Source organism: Gopherus evgoodei, chromosome 23 (assembly GCF_007399415.2).
Source record: "Gopherus evgoodei ecotype Sinaloan lineage chromosome 23, rGopEvg1_v1.p, whole genome shotgun sequence".
NCBI lineage: Eukaryota > Metazoa > Chordata > Testudines > Testudinidae > Gopherus > Gopherus evgoodei.
The window spans coordinates 8587894-8614992 of record NC_044344.1 but is presented as its reverse complement, the minus strand read 5'-3'; the positions used below and the strand labels follow the sequence as shown (position 1 = coordinate 8614992).

At 53.3% G+C, this 27099-nt stretch overlaps 1 protein-coding gene across 3 annotated transcripts; it reads right to left on the bottom strand.

The window, feature by feature from the left end:
* Positions 1-2151: 2151 nt before the first annotated feature.
* Positions 2152-25601, bottom strand: LIMD2 (LIM domain containing 2). Of its 3 annotated transcripts, XM_030541097.1 has the most exons (7): positions 25197-25601; positions 24756-24857; positions 12251-12391; positions 10464-10603; positions 4216-4260; positions 3596-3735; positions 2152-3026 (listed from the first exon to the last, which is right to left on the bottom strand). In XM_030541097.1, the coding sequence occupies exons 4-7, from the start codon at positions 10503-10505 to the stop codon at positions 2867-2869; spliced, it is 387 nt and encodes a 128-aa protein (XP_030396957.1). In that variant the 5' UTR covers positions 10506-10603; positions 12251-12391; positions 24756-24857; positions 25197-25601; the 3' UTR covers positions 2152-2866. The 3 variants fall into 3 exon arrangements, with proteins under 3 accessions (XP_030396957.1, XP_030396955.1, XP_030396956.1); XM_030541095.1 differs by lacking the exons at positions 24756-24857; positions 25197-25601 and adding an exon at positions 23378-23535; XM_030541096.1 differs by lacking the exons at positions 24756-24857; positions 25197-25601 and adding an exon at positions 12818-12919.
* Positions 25602-27099: the final 1498 nt, after the last annotated feature.

The following is a 27099-nucleotide window of genomic DNA, read 5'->3' as shown; positions in this document are numbered from 1 at the left end:
CTGCTGTACACCTTCACTTTCACAGCCAGCTACAGTCAATGACTCCCCTTGGGCTAAAGGGGACTCTCCAGTAGCAGTATAGGGCCTATGACATGCAGCTCATTCCATCCACTGAAGCACAATGCTATACATTCCCCACTAGCCAGGCAGTTACACTATCGTCTTCTAGTTCCATGGGCAGGGGCCCAGTGATCACAAAGGGACCCCCAGGGATCGGGGAGAGACACACCTTCCCTGTGGCTCATAGAGCTGTGGATTACAAGGCAGGCCTGATTCTGTCTTCTTTTCCTAGTCTGTATTCCCTTCCGCCCGCCTCCACCATGGATCCCAACCAGCGTTGCCCTGCACTGGCCTCAGGGGACATCCAGCTGCAGTGCCGAATACTGCAGCTGCCCCTGCTCTGTGGAGGGCGGAACCCATCTGAAGGCGCTGGGGGGGGGGGGTGGCCCTATCCCAAGGGATGCGTGTGTAACAGAGCCACCTGCCAGGAGCGTGGGGCCCACGTAATATGGGACTGCCGGATGTGGCTCTCAGTTCCCCCTCCAGTGGCAGCGGCTCGGCATAGACGGTGAGGGGCCGTGACCCAGCCACTCTCTGCGCTGGGGGTTTGAACTGAGCCAGGAGAGGCTGCTGTGGTTAGATCCGGAGGGGCCAGGTTCATGTTGTGCGGCTGCCCCAGCCAGGGTCCAGCATTACACACGGGGCTCCTTTGCGAGCTGCACGTCAGTCATCCAGCAATCCTCTGGGGGCCAAGGCACGGCCCTTGCAGCACGGGGGAGATGCTCAGGCCTTCGACTAGCATCTCTCTAGGGGACATGTGCTGCAGCTCAGCCCCAAACAGCTGAAATTACCTGCCATGCAACTGGGGCGCGACCGCTGATGTCAGATCCCAATGTTGCTGGGTGTCTGACCCCCACAGTGTGCATAGCCAGGCGTACGGCCAATTGGGGTCTGAACAGAACCAGCACCTGCCGCTGCTTCCTGGGCACCCTGGTGCATCAGCCTTCCCCCCCTCCCCCCCAATCATTACAGCACGGTGATACCCATTGCAGCGCTCATGCTGTGTGACCCACAAACTGGGGGGGGGACCGGCTGCCTACCCCTGCCCCCCCCCAAACCAGGCCCAGCCCAACCCAGTTAGCTCAGGCCCCCGGCTGGCCTAGCACCAAGGCTTTCGTACACATGGCGTGAGAGCCAGCACTGGGTGGGCAGAGCCAGCACTGGGTGGGCAGGCCCACCCTGAAGGTTCATGATCCCTCCTCCCCCCCACCCCCCACAGGGGCTGAGAAGGTGGGTCATGCTCACTACTCCCCAGTTTGGTGATGGGGAAACTGAGGCACAGAGCAGCCCAATGACTTGCTGAAGGAAGCCTGGGGCCATGCCCTGGGTGCATCAGCAAGCCGATTGGGTGGTGATTTGTGTCACTGTAGAATCTGGCTTTAGCAAGCGGGGAGGGGGTTGCAGCGCCCGCATTCCCCTCCCCCCACAATCCCCACCAGCGGCTGAGATGATCATGGGGGAAACGCGCACTGGTGTTTGTGCAGCAGTACTGGCTGAATGGGGCAGGGGTGGGAGCCTCTATGGCACGCTGGCCTCCCTTACACCAGCCGCTAGCCAGCCTCACTTGTCCTCCTTTAACTGCATCAGGCACCTTGCGCTGAGTGTGCTGGAGGTCAGCCAGTGTTCAGTATAGGGGGTCTGCTTTGTTTGCACCCACCCTCTGCCAGATGCACACCTGTGCCTGCACGTGCACACACACACTTGTGCGATGCGCACACTGCATGCAGCCGCCAGCACGTCGCTTGCTGCCTGTCCCCTGCTCAGACACCCTGGCTGCGGGTCTGGAGACAGGCTCAGTTGGACTTACGCAGTCAGCTCTGAGCGTCACCTGTAGGCTGAACTGCCCTGGGTGACGGCCAGCCCAGCCATGAGGAGATTCCTCTGTGACTCACTCACAGAAATGCTACCTGAAAGGGCCTGGTATGACTCCCAGGCACGGGAGGCAGCCTCCTCCACCCCCCCCCCCGCAGCTCCTGACCATGTGGCTGGCAAAGTGGGGGCTCTCTAGGGCAGCCAACTCTAGCATCTGGCCAGCAGGGAGCACTCACCCCCACCATCGGCTCTGACCCCCAGAAAGCAGAATGAGGCAGGCAAGACTCGGAAACCCTGTATTACAAAAATAATCAAAAAAAGCACGTGGCCACAGCCTGGTGCAGAACGTACCAGTCAAAGGCAAATAGAAAAACCAGACAGACAACGTTAAACGGTCACGGGGCAACTTCGGGAAGGCTGAACCACCTCAGCTGGCCTGAGCTGCTGCAAACCAAAGAGCGACCCCGCCCTCCCCCCGCTACTCACGCCAGCACCGGCAGCAGGTCGGGAGTGGGAGGGGGGCAGCTAACACCAGGCACTGGCTCTGTAGGCTCCCAGCTGCTTCCTTCTCCAGAGCAGCAGACACCTGGGCTTCGTGAATGGGGACGGGGTTAAAGGAAGTGCACTTTGCATGCTCGTCTGGCGGGCACCCAGTGGCTCTTCCCTGATTTCTGCAAGGGGGGGGCCATAGAGATATTCACAGATACACGCAGGCCAGCCCTGACCCTCTCCCACCAAGCACCTGCTCTCAAGGCTTATCCTCCAGTCAGGTCGGCCCCCTCCAACCGTTCCCAGTGAGCCCTGCGTTTCCCAGCACCCACCTGCCAAAGGACACCCCCCTATGCCCCGGCCATGTGGCTGTTTGGAGCCAGGTGGCATCTGCCCCCTGCTGGTCATCTTTGCTTTACAGCAGCTCAGTCAGCCCTCGGTTCAGCTGTACGCTCCACGTTGCCCCTTCGGGGGTTGGCGCGGGGGGGGACGGGAACGGGCCCCATCAAGCCGTTTTGGTCCCGCTCTCCACCTCCTTGTGCACCCACAACTCCTTGTGCTGCTTGCGCCCGAACCCCTCGTCGTAGTTGCCTTTGCTCTTGAACAGCTGCTGGAAGTGGGGCTTGCAGTAGAACTCGCCGTGCAGCGCCGCGTAGCTGCCCAGGCTGAAAGGAAGGCAGCACGGGTCAGCCAGCCCCAGGGGCAGCCGAGCACCGGGAGACGCCAGCAGGCCACAAGGGGTGCAAGGGCAACAGGGACTTCAAAAGGGAGACTGAGGCAGAGGGGAGCAGGGGCTGAGCAGAGCAGAGGGGCTTGAGGAGTGGAGCTGGGGGAACCAGTGAGGGGTAGGACGGGAGAAAAGCCCTGTCACGTCTCCACACTCCTGACCCGGCCTTTGGAGAAGCCAAACTAGCGACGCTCCCAGGACTCCCAGTACTGACCCAGTGCAGGCTGGCATGGGACCCGGGGCGCGTCAGTGCTCTGAGGCCCGCTGATTGCATTCAACCAACATTCAAGTTTCCTCCCTTAATACGTCCTCCAGCCATGCCGGGATGCCTGGGGCTGCCGCTCCAGCTGGTGCAGCAGTTCGGGGCCTTTGGTGCCTCCAGGAGAGCTCTGGGCAGTGCCCTGCCCTGCACGGCTTTTCTCAGGACTCCAGCACTTGATCTGAGCAAAGGGCTGTGACTCGTGGGGGCTCAGCCCAACCTCGCCCCCAGCCCAGCCCCCTCCTCACCTGAGCTTGGCATGGCAGTGCTTGCAGCAGAAGCAGGCGTTATGGAAGACGAATTTATCGGCCACCAGCCGCTCCATGGGGTAGACGGGTTTCTGGCAGGCCGCGCACATCTCCTTCACCTGGGCTTTCAGGCTGAACGACTGCACCGCACCGAAACCAAAGGGAGATGGGGGTGAGGGGAAAGCTCGGCCTGCTGAATGCCCGACAGCATCAAGGAAACACAGGTGTCCGGCCGCCCCCACGGCCCACCCACTGGGTCATTATTAGCATTTCAAATGAGCCCGAATGCTGGGGCATTGGATCTGTGCAAACTGGAGACATCCACCCCCTACCCCACCCCCAGCAAATAGCTCTTCCTGGAGGTTTCCAGCCAAACGGTGACCCAGCCCCACTTCGCTTGACAGCGGCTTAGGCACAGAGCACAAGGTGATGTGGGAACCGGCTGCCTTGTGATCTGTTCTTTCCATATATAGCCTATCACACACTCGGGGCAAAAGCCACCTTGGCCCAGCCCCCGGCATGCCAGAGCCATCCATTGCCTTTGAGTTACGCTGCCTCGTTCAGAACATGCAGCCCCGAGGGTGGGGAATGGGGATGAGAGGGTCGTGCGGGTGAGGTACCTTGGAACGCTGCACCGTGCTGCCTCCAGAGTTGCTCTTTGCCTCCTAAAGTGGGGGGAGAAATCAAAGTGAGAGACTCACCCAACATGCAGCAGGAGAAGGAGCCGGCCAGGCAGCAGAGATACCTGGTGCCTGACTGGGAAGCAGGGACATTGTGGCAGATTAGACACGTGTGGGAGGGGGTTCGTTTTAAAGGAACGTTTAGGTTCGTTGCTGATGACACACCAAGGCTTTATTTTTCATGCTCCTGTCATAGTATAATTCCCAAATCTGGACCTTAGCGTCCAGGATATGGGTACTAGCATAAAGTCCTCTAAGCTTAATTACCAGCTTAGATTCTGTAGCGCTGCCACCAGTCAGGAATTTTTAGGGTCTGATACCCTCTGGTCCCCCCAAAACCTTCCCACGGGACCCCAAGACCCAGATTCCTTGAGTCTCACAACAAAGGGAAATAAACCATTCCCTCCCACCTCTTTACCTCCTCCCAGATCTTTCCTGCCTGGGTACACTAGGAGATACCATGATTCAATTCCTTGAAACACAACACAGAGAATCAAGTTTCTCTCTCCCCCTCACCCAGAGGCAATATAGATTCAAGCTGCCTGAATCTAACACAAAGAGGAAATTTACCTTTCCCTCCTTGCTTCCCACCAATTCCCTGGTATATACAGACTCAATTTCCTTGAGACTTAATTAGGAGAGAAAAATCAACAGGTCTTACAAGCAAAACTTTTAATAAAAAAAGAAAAAAAGTAAAAGGTTTATCTCTGCACTTTAGATGGTAAACAGTTACAGGGTCTTTCAACTTATACACAATAGAAAGAAACTTTCTCCAGCAGAAACACAATTTAAGCTACTTCCAGCAAGTGCACATATGCAAATGGAAAAAAACAAATTAAAAGACTATGACCGCCTTTTCTTACTTACAATTCTGAATAGATAAGAGACTGTAGCAGGGAGATTGGCAGAAACCTGGTTGCACCTCTAGTCCCATCCAGGACCCAGAGAGAACAAAGCCAAACCCAAAACCCACAAACAAAGGCTTCCCTCCACGAGATTTGAAAGAATCTTGTCTCCTGATTGGTCCTCTGGTCAGGTGTTTGCAGGTCACTGTTTGTTAACCCTTTATAGGTGAAAGAGACAGTAACCCTTAGCTATCTGTTTATGACAGCTCCATATGAAACAATCAACTTCCTCCTAAGGCTTCTGGGTAACGTAGTCCAACTGGCATTTCCTGTACTAAGTAGTACTATAATTGGAACTACCACTAGAGGGCACTCAACATGCTTAGGCCAGAATGTTAAAGTCCAGCCCCTATAATCAGGGCCAGATTCATCAGGGCTCAGCACATTGGGTCCACTTTTAAGAAGTTTGGCCTTTACTCTGACCCCTAATTGGGAGCTGAGCGCTTTGGAAAATGTGGCCCCACATCAAGACAGCTGCCAGACAGGCAGACACACCTCTCAGTGAATCCTCAGGCATTGCAGATCAGAGTTTGGGGGCTAGATGCTTCACCCCACTTTACCAGCTAAGCCCCTGCTCTAGCTGCTGTCCCTCGTCATACAGGAAGCCCAGAGATTTCGTAATGAGACAAGCCAAGCAAGAGCTTAGCGTATGATGGCCACCCTTAATCCATGGCTCGGGAATGATGCTTGCTGATACACACACGCACCCATTATTGCAGCCCATAACCCGGTCAGTGACGTGTCTGGCTGGCTGCACTTATTATTTCATTGTATTACAGCTGTGCTGAGATACCGCAGCTGAGCTCAGGGTCCCACTGCACTAGGTGCTCCACAGACCCACAGTTGCTTCCCCAAAGAGTTTACAAGCCGAAGAGATAAACCAGCTGAAGGGTGGGAAAAAGGAAGTCTCGGTATCTACATTTTACAGATGAGGAACTGAGCACAAGTCACTGAGGTCAAGTGATTTGCCCAAGGTCACCCTGGCAGCCTGTGGCACAACAGAGAATTGACCCTAGAACTCCTGAATCCCAATCCATTGTCTCAGCCACAAAACCAGCCTTCCTCTCTGACTGCTTCCCTTCTCCTTTCCCCCTAGCCTCCCAAGCAGAGACACTAACACAGGCATTACTCAACTCCAGCTGCATGAAACAGACCACAGCCCACTGCAGATATACTTGCTCTGCTCCATTTGCCTGCCACCAAAAGGATCAACCGGTTTAATCGTCTCCATTAAAGCACAGACACAAAGGAATAGAGGGAAATGTGTCATTCAAATATTACATGCAAATAAAAACATGCAAATTGCTAGGTCTAAAAAAAAACCCTATCACTGGTATGACGTTTTTACAGGCTGGTCCCCAACTTCTAAGGGCATATTGTTTATTATGTTTCACCCGTTACTAGTTGTGTTAATAGTGGCCTGTGTTTGCTTGCTAGAAATGTCTTGTATGTGCTGTTGAACAAAAAGCATGTTTGTTAATTACACCCACAAGCTCAAATTGCCTCTCAATATATTGCTCTGAAACAGTTGAATAAACTATGACCCACTCAAGAACTGGTCTTGAAGGGTCAAAAAGGGGACGAGTAATAGCAACATTTTATGTTTGTAGTTTGTATAATTTAAAGTAATAAAATAATAATGAAATGTATTCCTGTATGATTTGACCATATCCTGCCAGCCACACTTTCTGAGTAGCAAAAAGGACTGGCCTAATATGCCATTGGTAGACATGCATCTGCCAGAATTTCTTTGTACAGGGACTAATTTCAAGGCAGTAACAAACCTTTAAGGGTCACCACTTGGTTGTAGATTTAGCATTTTAAAATAAGTCAAAGAAGCCGTCATTGTTTGTCTTTTGCATCGCAATGTAATGGCCCCTGTTCAAAATGTTCTGTGTAAATTAATTCTATTTTGTGTGTAAATAAAAAAAATGTATATTAAAGACTAAGTGTCAAGGCCATCACTAAACCAGAGCATCTAAAAAAACCCGGCGCCAAACGGGCCGCGCACCAGAAGGCTGCACCGCGCCCCTGTTAAAATGTCAAAAACGGGCAAATTAACAACTCAAAAAATAAAACAGGCCCAAGCAATAAAAATAAAAGAGCTCTAATCAAAACCAGCATAAAATAACTCCCTCAAAAAAAAAATCAAAAATAAAAAGACCCAACAATTTAAAAAAACAAACACTTGACAAATAACAATTAATTACAGCAGGACGGTGCAAAACTCATTGGTCCCAATAAAAACAAAATCACTGTATAAACAGAGGGCCTTGCCATGAAACTTTGGGCTCGCCCTGCCAAGACTTCCCCAGAGCGTCGTGTCGGGACTGAAAGAACCCGGCTCCTTCCTACCCGTGATCAACCTAGCTGCCCACTGGATCGATCCGGACTCTGGACTGGTAACTATAACGTTGACTGGTGGGACTCTGTGTGCGTGTGTGTAATATAATTAAATGCATATGCTAATTTGTTGTATCGTCAGTAAATGCAGCGTATTGCCTTTTCCCCTGAAAACGATCCTCTGTGCTTCTTATAAGCATAACAACACTCCAGCGGCACAGGGCCCTGCACCCTGGCACTACCGATGTCAGTTGCATCATCTCACCCAGCCCCGGTGCCCAGAGATTCTACTGCCATTGCACCCTGGTTTCATCTGCCCCATCACCTCACCCGCTCCACCCAGTGGCCTGACTCTGCTCCCCTGGCTTGTCGCTGACGGTGCAACGCGGGTGTGAGTCACTCCCCATTTGACCTGGGAGCACTGGCATAAGTGACTGTGTGTCGCACATGGTGGTGGAGGATCAGGCCCAGAGAATTCATCTCTCAACCAGCCGTTCAGGAACACAGGGCTTCATGGGGCTTCTGGCACGTTACTCAGCAGCGTAACCCAACTCAGCGAGCAGGGAAGTCAATGAAGTGGGTAATGGAAATATGCCAGTTTCAGCCTGTTTGCTAAGGCTTTGTAACTCCGGGCTTGGCTGCTGCATCAAAGCCGCCCCTGACCAACTCTCTCCTTCCCCTCCCTCTGCACTTCCCCAGCCTACTCTCTGTCCCCCCACAATAGCCTGCTACTGCAAGAGGCTTCAGTCTGGAACAGGCTCCCTCTCTCTCCCTCCAGCCACCCCTTCGCCTTTCCCAGCGCCGCCTCTTTTCTCTCTGGCTCCATCAGTACTTTCGGGGGAAACAGTTTGTGTAACACACATGCGGGAAATGCCCAATTCCAGGAGCCGCCTCCGCAGACATTTCCCAGCTGTTCTCAGTGCCTGGCACAATACCGCTGAGGCCAGGGGCCAAATTCTCCTCTCAGGCCAGGTCTATGCTACAGCCCTATATCAGTATAACTACGTCACTCAGGGGTGTGAAAAATCCATACCCCTGAGCAACGGAGTTACACTGACCTTACCCGCCGCATAGATAGCGCTGCGCCGACCGGAGAGCTTCTCCCGTCAACAAAGCTACCGCCTCTCGGGGAGATGGATTAACGATGCCGACAGGAGAGCTGTGCTGCTGCACCGCTGTAGGTGAAGTAGGGTGACCAGACACCACGTGTGAAAAATCGGGACAGGGGTGGGGGGGCATAATAGGAGCCTATATAAGAAAAAGACCCCAAAATCAGGACTGTCCCTGTAAAATTGCGAGACCTGGTCACCCTAAGGTGAAGACAAGGCCTCAGTCACACTAGCCCAAGCCTGGAGTCACCCAATGATCTTAATGGAGAGAGCTGTAGAACGGAGAAGAAAAGCAGGCCCTGTGAAACTAGATGGACTCCCTTGACTGGGCAGAAGCAGCTGCAGAGTTTAGAAAAGAAGCTGCCCCTTTGCCAAGCGGTCAACTGCAGAGCGTCCCACAGACGCCCATGTAACTGACCTGCACGTCTCGTCATTGATGGGTAAATGGGCCCAGACATCTGTGCCCCTGGGAACAACTTCACTGAACCGGGAAAAACATCACTACTTTGAAGCTGAAATAGGTCCATGGGCAACTCTATCGGCAGCGTCCCATGTCTCACCACTTCTCAGCAGCCTCAGGTCAAGTGCACTGCCTGTTTAATATCCGCCACGTCGTCCCTCGGGGGAAGGACTAGCTCCTGTCCTAGCACGGGATGTTCTCGGGTCTTTGTCCATCTCTACCTAGCCTGATCCTGACTGATACATATGCTCCTGATGGAGATCACAGACATTGCCATGGAAACACAAATAAGCACTCAGCAAGGCAGGAAAGGAGTGAGTGGTAACATGGCAGGCGGGCCACAGACCCAGCTAATCAGATGTCTGCTTCCTTGGAGTCAAATTTCCGATTGCTTGTCAGTCGCAACTGGGGGGCAGATTTTCCAAAGTACCTAGCAGCCACCACTGTGATAGTTAATGGTTCGATTTTCACCACTGCTCAGCACCCAACGCGGGGGTGAGCTCTTGTGAAAAGCTGGCCCAAAAGGCACCACCTCAGGTCAAACCCTTCCTCAAGACATCGCTGATCTCGATTCTTTTCTAACATGGTCAGTACTGGTAAGTATCCTCCAGATAGCCTGGGCCAATTGTTTTCAGCCAATGGGATAGTAGCACAGGTGCTGAAACTAGGGGAGCGAGGGGGTGGGAGCTGCCACGCCCCCTGGTTTGAAGTGGTTTCTATTATATCCAGTTTGGTTCAATGACTCTCAGCCCTCCCCACTATAAAAATTCTTCCAGCGCCCCTGGATAGTAGTGAATTTGTTGCTCAGACTAGTCCCTGTCCCTGTTGTCTGGTTGGTCAACTAAGTGACGTGGCATCATCTCTGCTCCGATTTGATGACTGAAATATTTTCCACGGTGACTAATACAGCTTGGAGATGCAGTTTTGGAAGCAGACAGGGTCATGCTAAAGAGGGTGAAAATGCCAGGGATCGTGGCCATGTCGTGACCAGAGTGAGCAAAACAAGCCTCTAGTGTCATATGAAGCTGCAGTCGCTCAAAAAGCCTCACATATGCAACACTCACCCTGGGTGGCTCAGCGGGCATTGGCCCATGGGCCTCTGGCATACCCAGCGCTCTTAGCCAAGTCTGCAGCAGCCACATCAAACTCGGCCCAGCTGCCCCTGGATGGCATGACACTGAGTGGGTTTGCATTACACCTAGCAGGGTTTAACCAGCTGCAGTAATGGCTGATTGATCACCCATGACCAAAGCATGTTTCCAAGCTCTCAGTGTGTGCTCTCTGCCCCTGGGAACACGCAGTTCCTTTGGGGGGTGGTTCCGACTCTTGCTGTGTGAAATAATAACTCCCGGGGGTGAGGAGGACACTTACGTGAGTGGAGGTCGCGCTGGCTGGTCCCTTGGCCTGGAACATGGTTCCTTCCCCCTTTGTCTTTTGGTTTAATCCTGAGGTTGACGTTGGTGGCCAAATGCTGCCGGGTGGCTGTGGCTAAGTCTGGCCCCTTGTGATAGCTGGGGATGAAATGCCAAGAGGCGCATGGCTCGTTAGGGCAGACCCACTCCCTCGCCCCAGACAAGCTGCCACCAGTTCGAGATTTGACCCTGACCAGGTGAATTCACAAGCTGGGTCCTGGGCAAATTTGCCAAGCAGCCCCGGGGGGCAGCAGCTCCAGGCTTCCACGTTGTGACACGGGGAAAGCGCAGCGGTAACTGAGCGGCTTGTTGCCACTGGGGAGGAGGTGGTTCAAATCCTCAGTGCTGTCCCTTGCCTGACAACACCTGCCTCCTTCCCCAGGGTCCAGCCTCTTGGATCAGGCTCCTGGGCTTGTCTAAGGAATCAGAGAGATTTAGGCGCCCAAATCTCCCAGGCCCCTTGGAAAATCCCAGCCTGAGCACTCAGGATGGGATTCACAAAGGTGCCTAACTTCCACTGGAATCAACACGAGTTAGGCGCCTAAATACCTTTGTGAGCTCCATCCTGAGCTGAGTTTAGCCCAGAGGCCGGTAGGGTGACCAGACAGCAAGTGTGAAAAATCGGGACGGGGGTGGGAGGTAATAGGAGCCTGTATAAGAAAAAGACCCAAAAATCGAGACTGTCCCTATAAAATTGGGACATCTGGTCACTCTAGTGGCCGGGCACTTATCTGTAAACAGGGAGCTGCTGTGTAACAGGCTAGGAACACCAGTCTGCAATAACTGAATGAAGATGGTGCATGACCCCAACAATGAGGGGGAGACTGTGTAGCTGCACTGGGTCACTGGGCTTTCCTGGAGCCAGCTAACTTCATGGGGGGAGTTGGAAAAACACAATGGCTCTGGCTAGTAGCCTCCCAGCACGCACTTGGGGGCGACTGTACAGTACCCGGCCCATGACTGGGGCTCTTAGGTGCTCCAGAGAAATGATAATGGCGGAGCCATTAGCAGCACGGATGCCACGGCCAGACTCCAGGCCAGTCATGCAGCTGTTCTGTCAAGGCAGGGAGCCCAGCAAACAGAGGGACCCTGAACGGGGTGGTGAGTGATCTGTCTGTGGGGAGAACAGGCTGACTTGGAGACACGCAGGTCCTGGGGGAGCATCTGAAACGGTGGGGGGCCTTGCCCAGCTCCTGGGGGGTGCTAAGCTGTGGGGAAAAGCAGGCACACGCACAGACTGGGTATGGTTTTAAGAGAGCTGGGGTCACCCCCTGCACAGACCCTCGGCTCTAGCTGGAGGAGGGGCCAGGTGCCGCCCCCGGCCTCCCACAAGACTCTGTGCTGCCCTCAGGCCGAGCGCACAGGATTTGCAGGCGCTGCAACCCCTGAGAAAGTGGCTCCGATTTTACCCAACTCATTTCCCATCTCCTCTGTGGTTTGCTTGTTATTTCCTGCTCCGCCCAGCTGCGCAGCCGGAGTTACATGCTCGGCGGGGTCAGAGCAGGCCAGCCACTGCCCGCCGGAACCAGAACCCTGGATCCAAACACCCACTAACAAGGGGGTTCACGATCCAGACCCACCTGGAGGGGCTCGGGCCCCGGCCTCGGGCCTGCCCTAGAGTACACACCCTTCAAAAGTGAACCAGGGCCCTCTCCCTCCTTAGGACCATCAAAGGGGTCTGTGGACTTCCCGAGAAGCTTCCTGTTCCAGCCAGAACGAGGACTTAAAAAGAAACAAAGCTCTTACCAGGCCCCGTCAAGCTCCAGCAGAGGCCGCGGCTGGGGTGGAGCCGAGCAACAAGCTGAGATGCTTTGTCCTAGTCAGGAGATTGGCCCTCTGGGGATGCGACGTTCTCAGCACCAAGGAGACGCTCGGGGCTGGGGAGACCTACAGAGAAAACACAGAGACAGTTTGCCCTGGTAGAGCAGTGACAGCATTGCCCAGCGCGGGGTAGGGGGGCGCAGGCTCCGATGCCAGGGGGCTTGGCACTGCCCCTACCTCACTGCCCTGATGTAAACCCACTCCAGGCTGGGGGGCCCAGAGCCTAACCTGCCTGTTCCCTGGGGTCATGGGAGTGTCATCCCCGCTGCCCCAAAATATGTCCAGAGAGCAAGACACCAACGGACGGGGAAACAGTTGCCAAGACATGCAGAAAGCACCTAGGTTTCTCACCTAGCCCCACCCTTCACACATCCCTCACCATGTCCCACACCTTCAATCCCCCTCCTTCCACACACCCCACCAAAGCCCCCACCAAAGCTCCCCCTGCACTGCGCAGACCTATGTCAGAGACCCTCCCCTCTGTGCACGTACCCGGCTCAGATCCCGTCTCAGTAACAAAGGCCCAGTGGCAGGGCCCCACGGTGCACAGCTCTGCAGGGATTGAATAGGAGATGTTGCTACACATCCTTCCTGCCAGAGGACAGGGAGGCAGGCGTGAAAGCAGCCAGGGGAAGGGTGCGCTCAGGAGGGTGGGTCAAACATCCTGTGTTAGGTCAGAACCCACCGGGTGGCAGCTACCCGCAATGCGGCCGCCCCGCCAATGGAGGTGCTAGTGCAGACAGGGCTCAGGAGTTGGGATCAGAGGATATGATGGTAAGAACACCGGCTCCATGTCTACACAACAGCCTCCGCTGCTGGGAGCTGCACAGACGGTGAATTGCGGGGCCCATACTTGTCAGCGTCGATGCATTCAGAAAGGTTGTCGCCCTCCCAGCCCATAGAGGCTTTACCAGTGTCTCTAGAGCAGCCTTTCCATGCACAGTATCGTGGCCAAGGGTAGCATTACAGGAGATTCTCCCTCTGCTCCAGAACTTCCTTCCAGGCTCCATCGTCATCCCAGCCATCCCAGAACAGACTTTCTGCGTGCCACCCCCTCTGCTCTAGAACCACTGTCCGGAGCGCAGTGCTGCCGCTCGAGAACCACCACCTGCTCGCTGCACTTTGCCCATAGCCACCGCCCATCAGTCTGTGGGAAAGCTTTGGCTAGACATCCCTGGTGTGCTGCAGGCGGATAATGGATACAGATCTTCTAGCCAACCCGGGCAGCCCCTGCCAATCATATGAGGCCAATCAGCGTGGCAACACGGAGCCTGCACTCTCAGCCACGCTCTGGGGGGGAGGGAGGAGAACAGCTTTAAACAAGCAAACTCTTCAGGTGGCATCAAGGGCCTGGGTTTTCAAGGCTGCATCATTCCCAGCTGAACTTGGTGACTGAGCCCAAAGAGGTCACCTGGCAGGGAACAGAACCCAGCTCTTCTGAGTGTCACTCCAGGGTCTAGCCACTGGGCCGCACTGCCCCCAGTTCCTACAGTTTTACAGTGTTCTAGAACAGGAAGAAATAGTCACAGAGCAGGAAGGAAGCGTGGTGCAGTGGGCAGGGACCCCACTCTCTGGTCCTGCCACTGGCTTCCTGTGTGATCTCGGGTAAGACTCAGCCTCTCTGTGCCTTGGTTTCCCATCTGTAACCTCCCAGGTCCGTTGTGAGGATAAGTACGCTAGCAACTGCGAGATGCTCTGACACTACAGCAATGGAGGGACAGATAAGCCCCTTAGAGCGTGTGTGGGACAATGACACTGCGGGCGAACAAGAAGGGCTGAGCTCTGGAACGAACCAGAGATGATGAAGCAGAGAGAGAGACAGGCATGGCAGGAGAAGGCGATCTTGTGTGAGGGAGAGCAGGTCAGCGTTAGCTGAGGAGAGAGAGGGGAGCAGCCATATGCAGAGGTGCTGCCTGCGGCGGGTGCGCGTTACACACCAAGAAGTGGGACTGGTCGCTGGCCCTTGGCCACACAGGGGATTGAGACTTGCTTCCACCCACCACAGAGGATACTTAGCTCTTACGGTCACTCCTGCTGGAACAAAGCCAACAGAGCAACTATCAGTGATCACGCAGGAAGCAGCAAAAACCAGCTAGGTAACAGAGCTTGTCTTTGAATGGAGGTGGAGGGGACTGGGCCAGATTCATCCCTGGCACAACGCCACCGACTTCAGCGGCGTCACGCCAGCGAGGAGTTGGGTCCCCAGTCTCTCAACACAGGAGGTTGCCCAATCAGGGTTTGGCTGGACTGTAAACCAGCATTGACGAAACACATCAGGCTCTGCAATACTACGTGCAGGGAGCCAGCGAGTCGTGTGCACTTGTGCCTTATGGGTCAGTCTTTGAAGGACTCAGAGCACCCACAACGAGGGGGCTGCATTTCCCAAAGAGGCCAGCACAGCGGGTGCTTGCTGGATACTGGGCTCTTGAAAACTTGAGTCCTTGATGCCTAAATGGGAGTTGAGCTCTCTGGAAAAGGGGGGTGCTACACCCCTCTGGCAGTGCCATTTACACCCCTTTATGTGCAAATGAGAATCACGCCCACTGCAGCCTAGTGATCACGGCTGGGTTTGCAGTGATTTCTGCTGAATCCTATCGTCATTTCTACTCCTGGCTCTGCAACTCACTCACTTTGACACCTTGGTCAAGGCATTGTGCCGCCGCTTGCCTCAGTTTCCCCATCTGCAAGGTGACACTTGTGATTTTGACCAACTGGACCTCCCATGGAGGGCTGTGCCTTGCAAGGCTAATTCTGTCTGTAGACTACAGCTGGTCAGGAATTTTGCAACAGGTTGTTTTCTCATCAATAGAAAAAGGGTCGACATCGAAACAAAATGTTTTGATATGATCAGCATGTTCTGACTGACTCAAACTGGGGGGAGGGTGGGTCCGTTTTTTGTTTCACAAATATTTTTGAGATTTTGACTTTTCATCTCAGTCTGAGACAGGGAAAAATGTCAAACTCTTGAATATATTCATGGGACAGGAAAACTGTTTCCCACCCAGCTCTAATGCAGAGCACTTTGGGATCCAGCGATGAAAGGCTCTCTATTAGTGGGTGCTAATTAACAATCGATTATCCAGCCCTGATCTGCCATCGTGGCCCATCGAGCGCAGGCAGCTTGTCACACTGGCAGTAACAAAAGGGGCAACTTGATTATTTTTGTTTTAATAACCAAGCAGACTCGGTGCCGCTTTCTCATGGCCCCTATTGACGTTCTGCGTCGGATGCTCTTGGGATATGGAGCGTTGTCCCCTGCTGCCGCTGGGAGTGGATTCCCCCCCAGTCGGGAGCAACTCTGGGCTGACTCAGCAGCAGCGGAGCTTGTCAGAGAGTGAGCAGGGTTGGCCGTGAAGGGGAGACATGGGAAATGTCTCCTGCTGGAATTCTCACCCTGCAGAGTCCCTCGGGGCTTTGGGGCATCTTAAGTCATAGCACAAAACCCCTGTTGAGGAAACTTTGTGTCTCCCGCTTCGCTGTGCCAGCTGGAACATCCGCTCAGGCCAACGGTTGCTGCCGCCTGACGCCTGTTTGGGAACCTGTGGGGAATGAGTTGGTGGGTACTCAGTGCAGACCCCCAGTGGAACTGTCACCTCCTGCCCCTTGTCAGCAGTGTCATCAGAGAGAGGACGAATGGAACAGACGATGATGACTGACCTGCCCCTTCACCATTACAGGGCGCCCCTCCAGGTCAGGGTTTTACAAAGGGCAGGGCGTGGGATGGAGGGGGCACCAGGACAGCATGAAGGAAACCTGTGCCCGTCCATGACAATTCACCAAAGCTGGACTTGCTTGGGGCAGAGTCCTGAAGTCCTGGCTGAGGCAAACTCCCAGAGACTTCAGCAAGTGTGTGCCAGAGTCAGGACCTCAGGCTCTGGCCCTTCCATTCTTTTATTGAATCATTGTCTCTGTAGACAAGCTGAAGGTATCTGCAGGGTGGGAGGGACTCCAGCAGCCACGAATGCCATGTGACAATGGTGCAGCACCACAAAATGAGTCACTTTCTGCTAACACTGAACAAGGAACTTTATTAGAATAAGGAAAACAGGCTCAGTGGTTTAAGCATTGGCCTGCTAAACCCAGTGTTATGAGTTCAGTCCTTGAGAGGGCCACTTAGGGATCTAGGGCAAAATCAGTACTTGGTCCTGCTAGTGAAGACGGGGGGGTGGACTCAATAACCTTTTGGGGTCCCTTCCAGTTCTGTGAGCTACGTATATCTCCATATATTTATTATCCCTTAAGCTGCTCTGCCTCTCTGCTTCACTGAAGAGTTTCTGCCTAGAATCTTTCCCACCACCCCCGGTTTCCTGCTACAGATTTAAAGAAACAGTACCTGATCGTCACAACGAACAACCTCCACACACCCACGGGCACACACAGAGTCTGTCCAACTCTGCATTCTGCTAACCATCGCCTCATGCTGGCGTGTCACTCAGAGAACATGATCTGCCCTGCCACAGTGAAATCTACACCTGCCATTTGCTCTGACAGGACTAAGGAGACTTTCGGCAGTATGTTTCTGAGGGGCAGTGGTACCTCTCGGCAAAGCAAAGATGAAGATTTCCTCCCTCCTCTCACTGCATTCTCTTCTCCCAGGTCGGTCAGCACAGGCCTGGAGCAACCTCTGGCCAGCTGGTGAGCGGTCCTTTGGAAAGCCAAAATGCTTCCTGTAGGGTTAGCAAGCCAGGCACCGGGCCCCTCTCAAGCATATGGTTCCCATTACAAGCACTGCGCGGAGTATGTTTACTGGTCGGATCATCGTGCCTTTGCATCAGACTTTCCCAAGGGTAAAGCGCAGGGCAGGAAGGCTCTCTCGTGCTGCAGGTCCATGAGAAACAGCACCATGTGAAGGGCACTTGGCCTCATTTGCTAACGTCCTTTGAGTAAACTTCCGGCTGGTGAAAGGTGCCAGGTATCCAAATCAACACGTGCTCTGCCAGAACAGGGGGAGGATTTGCACTCAGTACCTTAGACACGGCTCTTCCCTCTGCACCAGGGAAGCATCTGTGAAACAGCTCAGCCTGACGGCCCTTGGGGTTGATTCTCCTGGCTTAGCCATCGTGTGCAAGCAGTGACAGCGCACATTTCACACACACACAGTCACTAGCGTGCCTCCGTCCACCCTCAGTTTCCATGGCCCATTCAGCCCCTGCCTTCTCTGCCAGCCAGGGCACCAATTTGCACCAACTGAATTTTTTTGACATGTGGAGCTATTCTGAGACCCACCAAACTCACTGCACCAGGCAGAGCTGCCCCCATTTCTATAGCAACAGTTTTGGGGCCTTGACTGGCCTAGGCTAGATCGGCAGCAGGCTTTCCACCCTGATCCCCACGGGGCTGGGAGGTGCACTAGTGCGAGCATCCACTTTGCTGGGTCCAGACGGGCTCACAGAGGGCAGGGGAACACATCGGGGACCTAACTGAGTATCTGCAGGGGGAGGTTTTCCTTACCGCCCCACCCATTAGTGCAAGCTAGGAGAGAGCCTGGGTCTGAGCACGCTCAGGGCTCACGTGCGAGCTCTCACTGGAAGCTTGGAGGGGCGGGCAGGCGGATAAGAGCAGCTGGAGCAGGTCACGGGAGGGCGGGGTTAGTCTGTGGCAGACTAGGAGCGCCCCCTAGCGCCCTCTGACCTATACTGCATGTGAGACACTGGGAAACATACAGACCAGGAATGAATAGCACATGGGTGATTCTCCGTTAGAGCCAAGGTGGGGGAGACAAAAGATGGCCCAGTGGTGCAGGCCCTCGCCAGGGACTGCAGAGGTGTGAGTTCAAGTCCCTGTGCTACCAGCTTTCCTGTGGGACCTTGGCTCTGTATCTATAACATAGGAATAATAGCACTGCCCTACTTCACAGGGTGCTCAGATACTACCGTGAGGGGGCAGGTAAGTACCATCCCTAGATGCTAACCCAGCAGCTACCATTGACTTCAGCTGGAGTTGCTCAGTGCCTTGCAGGATTGGGAGCAGCCAGGTGCAGATACAGAGCACCAAGCTCACAGTTCTATCCCTTTTCCAGCCACATCTTGCTGCTGAGTTGCCTCTTGAAAGATTGCCTGTGAGAAGGAAATCTGCAGATGAGCTGCTGAAGAGAAATAAGTTTCTAGAAGAAACAGCGCTGCCTTTGTCAGGGGTGACACTGCACGAACCACTTTGGAACGGAGAGGAAAAAAACCCTCCCACTCACCCCCAGAATTATTCTTGGAAGCAAAATGGGAGAGGCTGGCTGGAGCAGGTCTCTTTGGAAGGATACCAAGCAGATGGGAATGTTGAGATCCATAGCAACTGCCTTTCAACTGCGGGATCTCAAAGCACTGTACAAGCCCCTCAGCTCCCTGTCAGATGGGGGGGTGCTGAGACTCCCCTACTTTATGGCCAGGGGAAACTGAGGCACAGCAGAGCGGTCAATTAGAAAACAAACGATTGTTATGATTTGTATTGCAGTAGTGCCTCAGGTGCTGAGAAACAGGTAGTCAGAAGACAGTCCCCAGAGAGATCTGACAAGACAATAGAAAAACTGGGGCAGGAAGAGGGCAGATGCGGAAGCACTAAAAGTGAACATTTCCCAGAAGTAGTGTTGGGCTCTGCTTGCCCTGGGGCCCAGCTGTGTTCATTCGGCAGCATCCTGCGGGCACTGCAACAGAGGCGAGTCTTAAGGAGGCATCTGGAGAAAGCACTGCTGGTGGAGTCCTGCAGTTGATAGGCGCAGAGTCAGCTGGACGCCAGTGGAATTGGAGGAGTGGTGCAGGGCAAAGGGTTCCCCTACCTGACGCTGGAGAGCAGCAGCACCGTATCTGCCCTAACCCGTCAGACTGACAGGCCCAGCTCTCAGCAGAGGAAGCCCTGAGTTAGCATGCTGGCTATGATAGATGCATCAAGAGTGCTGTGAGCTTGCACTGAACGTAAGCCACCAGGAAAAGCGGTGCCCAGAATCAACGCTGGAGGGATGGTTGGGACAGTCTGGTCACTGGTGGAAGCAGAGTTCCTTTGAGGAGATTTGGGACTTGCACGTGAGACTGCAATGTGGTAATTACTGGGGCTAATTGACCCTCATGAAGAGAACAGTTAAGGGCCCTGTGGCTTGCTCTGTGCCATAAGGCCCAGATCCTCAAAGGTCTATAGGCTCTTGATGCCCACTGATTTCAGAGGGAGTTAGGCACATAAATACCTAACTGGCTGGTAAAGATGCTGGGCCACATCTGTTTATTGTCGTTACCGCTGGTCAAGTCCTGACTCTCCCTCCACTGTGGCAGAAGGATTTTCTACCTCCATGGCCAGGAATTTGGAGCAAAGAGGAGAACCCCTACTCCAGTTCCAGCCTTCTCGCCAGCAGGTCAGAGGTGCCAAGGGGTTTGGAGGCAAATCTTCTGCTGGAGTTGACACTTTCTGATGTCTGTCTGATAAGCATCTGGACTCTGGCATGTTCCTACCGGGGCTGCCCCAGAGACAATCCCATAAACTCTTGACAGCTTTTGTCCTTTTTCACTCCTCCTTCCATCACCGTGCTCCTCTGTCTGGCTGAGGGGGGCTGCACACTACTCCCTCTAGACCCACTGGCTCCCCAGACAGTGGCCCAGGACTCCCTGTGCCCCTCAGGGGCTGAGGAGGCTACCCATAATGGGCTCACTGGCCGATCCTGAGGGAGAAAGATTCCCCCCTAAGCAATCGCTTGCTAAAGCCTCCCAGCAGCCTTCAAGCCTCACTGCAGGGAAGCCATCTCCTTGGGAGGTTCCACACGCTATCATAGCTGCCCTTGGGACCATTACCAGCTGGCTGCAGCCTGGCTGGGCCTGATCCTCAAAGCTGACACTGAAGTGAGTGGGAGTCGGCGGTGCTTGGCTCATCTCAGGATCAGGCCCTTGTTGTGTAGCTCAGCTAATTAGACACTAGCCAACCCACAGGAGCATTAGCTTCGCCATGCCGAAATACTGGTCCATTTGGTGTCCTGCTCCTGGCAACAGCCATTACCTGATGCTTCAGGGGTTGGAAAGAGCAATACACGTAAGGCAGCCAGACTGGCATACGTGGCTGTGTATCGGAGCACAGGATTCATTCCTGATCCCCACAGCTGCTCTCAGCTCATTCCCTGCCCCAGGCACTTTGAATACTACAGTGCTGCAAATTACACTGACCATAAAATCATTTGCCCCCTCCCTTTTAGAATCGTCCAGTGGTTTCTGACTTTCAGTCATGCTGGGGCGGAGAGTTCCACAGGTAGATGATTAGAACTAGAGGGTCTGTAGGAGTTGGGTACAGGCAAATGGCTAAGACAGCGGGACAGACAAGGCATTGAGCGGTTCATTTGAGGCTCGCAGAGAGAACCATTCTGACGTAGATCGGAAGGTAGAATTTATTGGTTTTCTGGCATTGAAAAAAAGCAGCTACCCCACTCTCCTAAGGTGCATTAGCAGAAGCCACTGGTCCATCCTGACAATAGTAACTAGATCTTAACAATGTTTTTGTCTGGTAATTTCCTTAGTTTTTTTGAATGTACCTAGAGATGCTCACATATGAACACACACTCAACATTTATGCTTTCTTCTGCTAGAGAACCTATAAATAGGCACAGGCTTGATTTGTCAGGCATGCTGAGCACTCACAAGTCCCATTAAAATCAATAGAATATCAGGCTGTTCAGCACATCAGAAAAGAGGCAAGAATTTCCATGGCAATTAGTGGTTTGGGATCCTTCACTTTTGGGGTGTCCAGCCTGAGACACCTTAAAGGGGCATAGTTTTCAGAACATGAGCTCCTGTCCTCTGATAATCAAGCCTCCTCCTGGATTTTGGGTTGGCCACACAAACTAATGGCCCTTATGAAAACCATAACAAGGACCATGGTGGAGTTCTACTGCCTGAGATTCCCCCTTCAAACACCAAGACTGGACTTCTCTTTGGCTCCAGGCCACCTCTCCCTGCATCCGACCCCTCAGAGTTCTTCAACTCCATCTCCAGGGTGGCTCAGTTCCATTCATCCAGGCTAGCGTGTCTCCCAAGAAATGCTTGCAAGAACCCAGCCTACCACTGATAGGAGTGCTTGGAGAATCACAGTTTGCAGGGCTACGACTGTCAAACTGAGCTCTATCCCACACCTGGCCAGTACTGAATGGTACCAGTGCCGATGAGACCAAACACAAACCACTTGGGATTTCTGGATCAAGGTGATTTGGAGACTAGACATTAAAAAAAAAAAGTAGGAGACATTAGAGGGTGTGGAAAGCCAGTCGTTCTGGCTTAATTCTTCTGAAAACTGGCTTAATTCATCTGAAACTCCACTGTCCCCTTCAAATTTGCCGCTCTCTGCTTTTCTACTAAACTCTCTCTGCTTTGTGGTTCTCTCATCCTCTCAGCCAATGGGTCTGTTGCATCTACCAGTTGCATCCTGTCTAACATGCAGACAGAAGCACCTTTAGGGGCTGTCTTCTTGGTTTTTTGTTTGCAGAGCAGCTAGCACAATGGAGACCTGATCCTTGATTGGGGATAACAAGCCTACAAATTTGGCCTACAAGTCACTTCCCGTCAGTTTCAACTGGACTAGGTTTTAAATGATCCATTCGAATCAAACGGGTCAGTGTGTCATCTCTCTGTGCTTCCGTTTCCCCCATCTGTAGCATGGGGACAATGATCCTGACCTCCTGGGAAAGCATTTTGAAATCTACCGATGCAAAGTGCTAGATAAGAGCAAGATTTTATTATTAAAACTCCTAGACCCTGGAACAATCTCCCAAGGGAAGCCATGAAAGCCCGTCACTCAAGAGGTTTAAAGCTGGACTGGATGAGACATTAGGAAATGCACTGTCAGGAATAATCCTGCATTAGCCAAGGGGGATAAACTAGCTGTGATCTAACAGTTCATCTCCCATCTCTGGTTTCTCTGATCACATTAAAAATGGACACATACACCCCTCCAGCCCCTCCCTCGTGTGTATTGCAGCATGTGACAAAGAGCTGCTGAAGAGGTTACAGCCCAGTCAAGGCTAGGAAATTCAAGGGAGGAAAAAACAACCATGCGGTGCAGACAGTGCGGGTGAGGAGGGCTGGCTGGAAAACAAGAAGTAGGGTGGGGAGGAGAGCATGAGAAACACCTCAATAGCCCTGGGCTGTGGGAAAACCAGATTCAGTTCCCTGCTTCGAATTAGGCAAAGCAGGACCTTGAACCTGCATCTCCCCCGTCCCATAGGCATGTCCCTACCACAGAGCAGAGGACAGACCAGGCAAACAAGCCTGGACTTGCTGAAGTTTCCATCACAACCGCTACATTGCCACCAAATGGTTCAGTTTGACCAAGAAGGCATTTCTGATGGACCACAAGTTAGAACCAAACTGTTCCAGCCAGCTTCAGGGCTGTCTCTCCAGCCCAGCATTGCCCCTGGCCCACTCATTCTCGCTTCTGCTCACCTCCAGGCCAGCTCCTCACCTTGCAAAGCCAGGCCAGGCTCAGAGAGGTGCCCCTCTCCCCAGAGGGCTACGGGTTCACGCTGCCTGGCCCCTGGCTGACCCCATGTCCTGGAGGGGCCCCCCTGACAAGCCAATTGTTTTACTTTCATAACTGATAGGACAAGCCCAGAGGCGACAGGGCCCTGAACTGCCTGGCCCAGGGCTCAGCCCTGGCACAAATTAAGCTCTGGCCACTGGCCAAAACCAGGCCCCCCACTTGGGGTTCATGCAGCCTGAAGATGCTGGCCCCAATGGGGGAATCTAGACCTCCTCTCACTGCCTCCTCGGAGAGCAAAAGTTGCAGGCGCCTTCCCCTTCTGCCTGGCCTGTCTTATGAACCCCCCTTCCCTGAAATCGGGCTGGGCTTGAGCCCCCCCGCTGTGCAATGGTCCATGTGCCTCCTTCTCCCTGGCTCGGTGTCTGCCTCTCTGTGCATCTCTCCATCCCTTCCCCCCGGGCATCCTTCTGCCCCTCCAGCCCGCCGGCGCCGGGGGCTGGTCCCCGCTCCCCCCGCGAGATGAGCAGCAGCCCCCATCGCCCCCCCGCCCGCAGCCCCGTCTCCTCCGGCCGGCGGAGCTCGCGCGCCCCGTTGTGTCCCGCAGAACCGGGCACTCACCCTGCGCCCGGCCGGACTCCGCGCGGGGCTGCAGAGCAGAGGGAGCTTCCCCGGCAGGGTCTGTCCGCCCCTCTGGCCAGGAACGGAGGGGGCTCGGCTGGGTTTTCTCTGCCCAGACTCAGCCCTGGGAGCTGCTTCCTGCCAGCTCCCTCCAGCCGCCTCGCTGGTCCTTTTATCACAAGGCTGCAGCTTGTGATTGGCTCCTTGCTTTTCTCCTTTGTGTGAAGCAACCTATAACCCCCACCCTCCTCCGAGCCCCCCTCTCGCCAGTCTCTCTCTGCCCCCCCTCCAAAAATAAAAATCCAGATTGCTTTCCTGGCCTGTCCCAATGTGAGCCTTGCCAAAGCAGATCTCTCCAGGGCACGTGCCTCAGATGCCTGCCTGCCTCTCTGGCAGTGCCAGGGCAAACCATCATTCCTCCTACGCTGCTGTCAAGCTGGGGTTGGTTCTCCAAACAGCCCCCATCGCACAAGACCCCCTGGCAAAATTCTGGGGTTCAGGCTCAGCCATCCAGGGCCGGCTTTAAGCCGATGCCCCCGATTCCCCGGAATCGGGCCCCGTGCCTAAGAAGGCCTCGCTCCGGGGGTCTTCAGCGGCATTTTGGCGGCGGGAGGTCCTTTGGTGCCACGGAAGACCTGGAGTGGCCCCCCCGCCACCAAAGTGCCGCTGAAGCCCGGACCGCCGCTGGGTATTGGAAACCGGGCACATAAAACCGGAGCTGCAGCCATCTATGGAGAGGGGGTCAGCAGTGTCCTTTGGCTAGAGACACTCAGATCCACTTAGCAACACTACGGGGCAAGATTCTCTCTGCTCATGGCAGCCCCCCTGCCCCCAGAGGTTCCCTCCTTCTCACAACTCCGTTCCCAAGTTCCAAGGCTTGCTAAAGCTTGTAGGGATTGGGAGACTACAGGCTCAGCCAAGGGTTGATGCATTCCCTTGGGAGATCCCTTGCCCTAAGGTTCACAGCAGACATGCTCCCTTCCTAAGGACCCGAGAAGGCATCCATCAAAGGTGCTTACTGCCGCCCACCTCTGTAGTGTCTGAGCACCTCACAGTCTTTAATTCATTCACCCTCACAACCTCCCTGTGAAGACAGGAAGCATTAGTATCACCCCTCGACGCTGAGAGACTAAGTGATTGGCCCAAGGGCACCCAGAAAGTCTGTGATTACGCCGTGCTCAGCTCCAACAGCTCTTTTTAAATTCGTCCTTTGTTCACTTCTTTCCAGCGTCACTCACCAACCTGTTTGGGAGTTCTGCTCTGTAAATGCATTAAGAACCCCAGTAGCAAATTAGTGATAAAAACTAAGCTGATTTCACATAATGGTCCCCAAAGGCGCCTACGTAGCAGTTACACTGGTCTCTACAAGGACACATACCGTTTAAGTACAGTTTGATGCCATGCAGGAAGCCCTTGGTGTGTTTAGATGAAACATCCATCTGCAAATGCATGCAGGTGACCTAACAGGTGGAGAATTTGTCTACAGAACAAAATGCAAAAAACATTAATGAATTTCCAGAGGTGTTCAATGGGCTGGGATGTAATAACAAAATAACACATCACACTGACACAGATACAGATCCCACTGTATGGCTTAAAAGACACGTATGACATAAAACCGCATCCTTTCCCTCCTGTGACTACAGGGCGTTAACGGGCCACTTCACTTTGCATCATCCCTTGAAATGTGTGTTAACAAGTTATGCTAAACAATCTGTTCCCCCTGTGAGTATGTTTCCCAGACCTGAAGAAGAGCTCTGCATAAGTGCCTAAGTTTGTCTCTCTCACCAACAGATGTCGGTCCAATAAAAGATATTACCTCATTCACTTTGTCTCTAGTCTCTCTGATCTCCGGGGAACACCACAGCGACAATGACACTGCGTACATAAAGTTCCATTATCACTGACACCGCTGAACTTGACTGGATGGTAAAATTAGATGTTGCTGAGCAAATACAGACACTAAATTACTTGGTTAAGAACATGATCACTATAATAAAGTCCCCACAGCCTAAGTTCAGAAATACTATGCATAATACACAGTGCCCATCTGAGTAGTGAGACATAAGAACAGAGTCGCAGATGCCCCATTATGTCATGAATACTGCCATGAAAGAGAAGAGACCCGAGTGTGAAATCTGCAATGAATACAGGCAACACCATGGAAAAGAACCACTGAAAGCACGTGAGATTCCTCATTGCCCTTGGTCCTAAGCTGGTGCTGATCTATTGGAAAGAAATGGGAAAAAGATATTCGTTAGGTCTTTTACTAATGACTACTAGGCCTTTTTTTTTTAATGCTATTGAGCTGTTGCAAATCACACTGGTATCAATGTACCCTTTGCTCACCAGGGGATACTAGAATATTCCCCATACTTCCCAAATGACTCAATTCAGCGATTCCCTTGGATAGATCAGTTCAGGTACAGCCGCACTGCATAGCCAAATGTGTTGGCGGGAAAGTCAACACAAATAGCAAAGGCTTGGGGGCTGAAATCCTGGCCTCATTGACGCCAATGGTAACACTCCCATTGACTTTAATGGGGCCAGGATTTCATCCTTGAATAAAAAGCCACCTCCAACCCTAGTGGATTCAAGGCATCTCTCTTTAGCATTGTTCAAATATCACAACACTCCCCATGATGTTTTATTGGGATCACAACTTCAGAAACCCATGGCCAGAAGGACAAAACTCATACTACCAACATCTAATATGCTTCTGGAGCCAAAGACAATCAGCCTGAAGTAGTTAGAAAAGCAATATATACCAGGAAACTAGAACAGAAGAAATACAACAATGCCAAGCCGAGTAAGTGAGAGAGGAGGCTGGATTTCAAACAGAAAGTGTCTAGCAAGCCACAAAGGTCACAGCTATAGCATCCACCCACACCAAAGTGATGTGTTAGATCTGCTGCTGAGGGAGAACCCTACAGGAGGAACCAAAAACAACTAAACAAAACTCAGGACACTGGTTCTATCCATGGTACTTAACTGACCCCTGTGATATTGCTACCCAAGCACCCCACAACTTTTCATATACCCGTGAGGTAGGGCAGTGCTGCTATCCCCATGGAGCAGATGGGGAAGTGAGGCACAGAGAGTACATCTATGCTGCATTGTAAACCCGGGTCTGTGAAACCTGGGCTTGTGGACTTGGTGTTTCTGAGCCCAGGCCTGAGCGTCCGTACTGCATGTTAACCTGCGTCTCACAGACATGTAACACGCCCACACCGACATTCTGACTCAGGTCTGCAGCTTGACCTGCATCCACACTGCAAAATGACAGGGCTTGGATGTGTGTCCTAGGACCCATTCCCCTGGTGGGTCCTAGACCCAGGTCCAGAGGGCTCGCTGAGCTAAGTCAGAGAGTTGTGTGAGGATGGTAGGAGGGTTGGGGTCAAACCTGAGTCTGAGCCCTGGTTTACAAATGCAGTGTAGACATACGCGTGGTCACACAGATAATCTATGACAGAGGGAACTGAATTAGATCTTCCAACCTGTCCTCCTGACCAAGGGGTCTTCCTTCCTCTCCTGGGTCTCTGGTTTTTGAGGACATCCAGAATGCCAGCAACTTTGCTCAGGTGCTTAGAGAGGGAGCATATCTCCCACCCACACACCGGCTTCGCAAAACAGCCAAAGCAGCAAACACAGTCTCCAGGGCGTGGCCCCATCTCAGCGTGGGAACTGAGCGCAGCAGAAGGAACTGTTCTCAAGAGAAAGAA

Excerpts from the sequence above, each read along its gene's own strand:
- LIMD2 (XM_030541097.1), bottom strand. The coding sequence starts at position 10,505 with ATGTTCCAGGCCAAGGGACCAGCCAGCGCGACCTCCACTCAC. Across the intron at positions 4,261-10,463 it reads CCAGCGCGACCTCCACTCAC|GAGGCAAAGAGCAACTCTGG; the intron begins GTAAGTGTCCTC and ends CCCCCACTTTAG. Across the intron at positions 3,736-4,215 it reads GCACGGTGCAGCGTTCCAAG|TCGTTCAGCCTGAAAGCCCA; the intron begins GTACCTCACCCG and ends GGTGCGGTGCAG.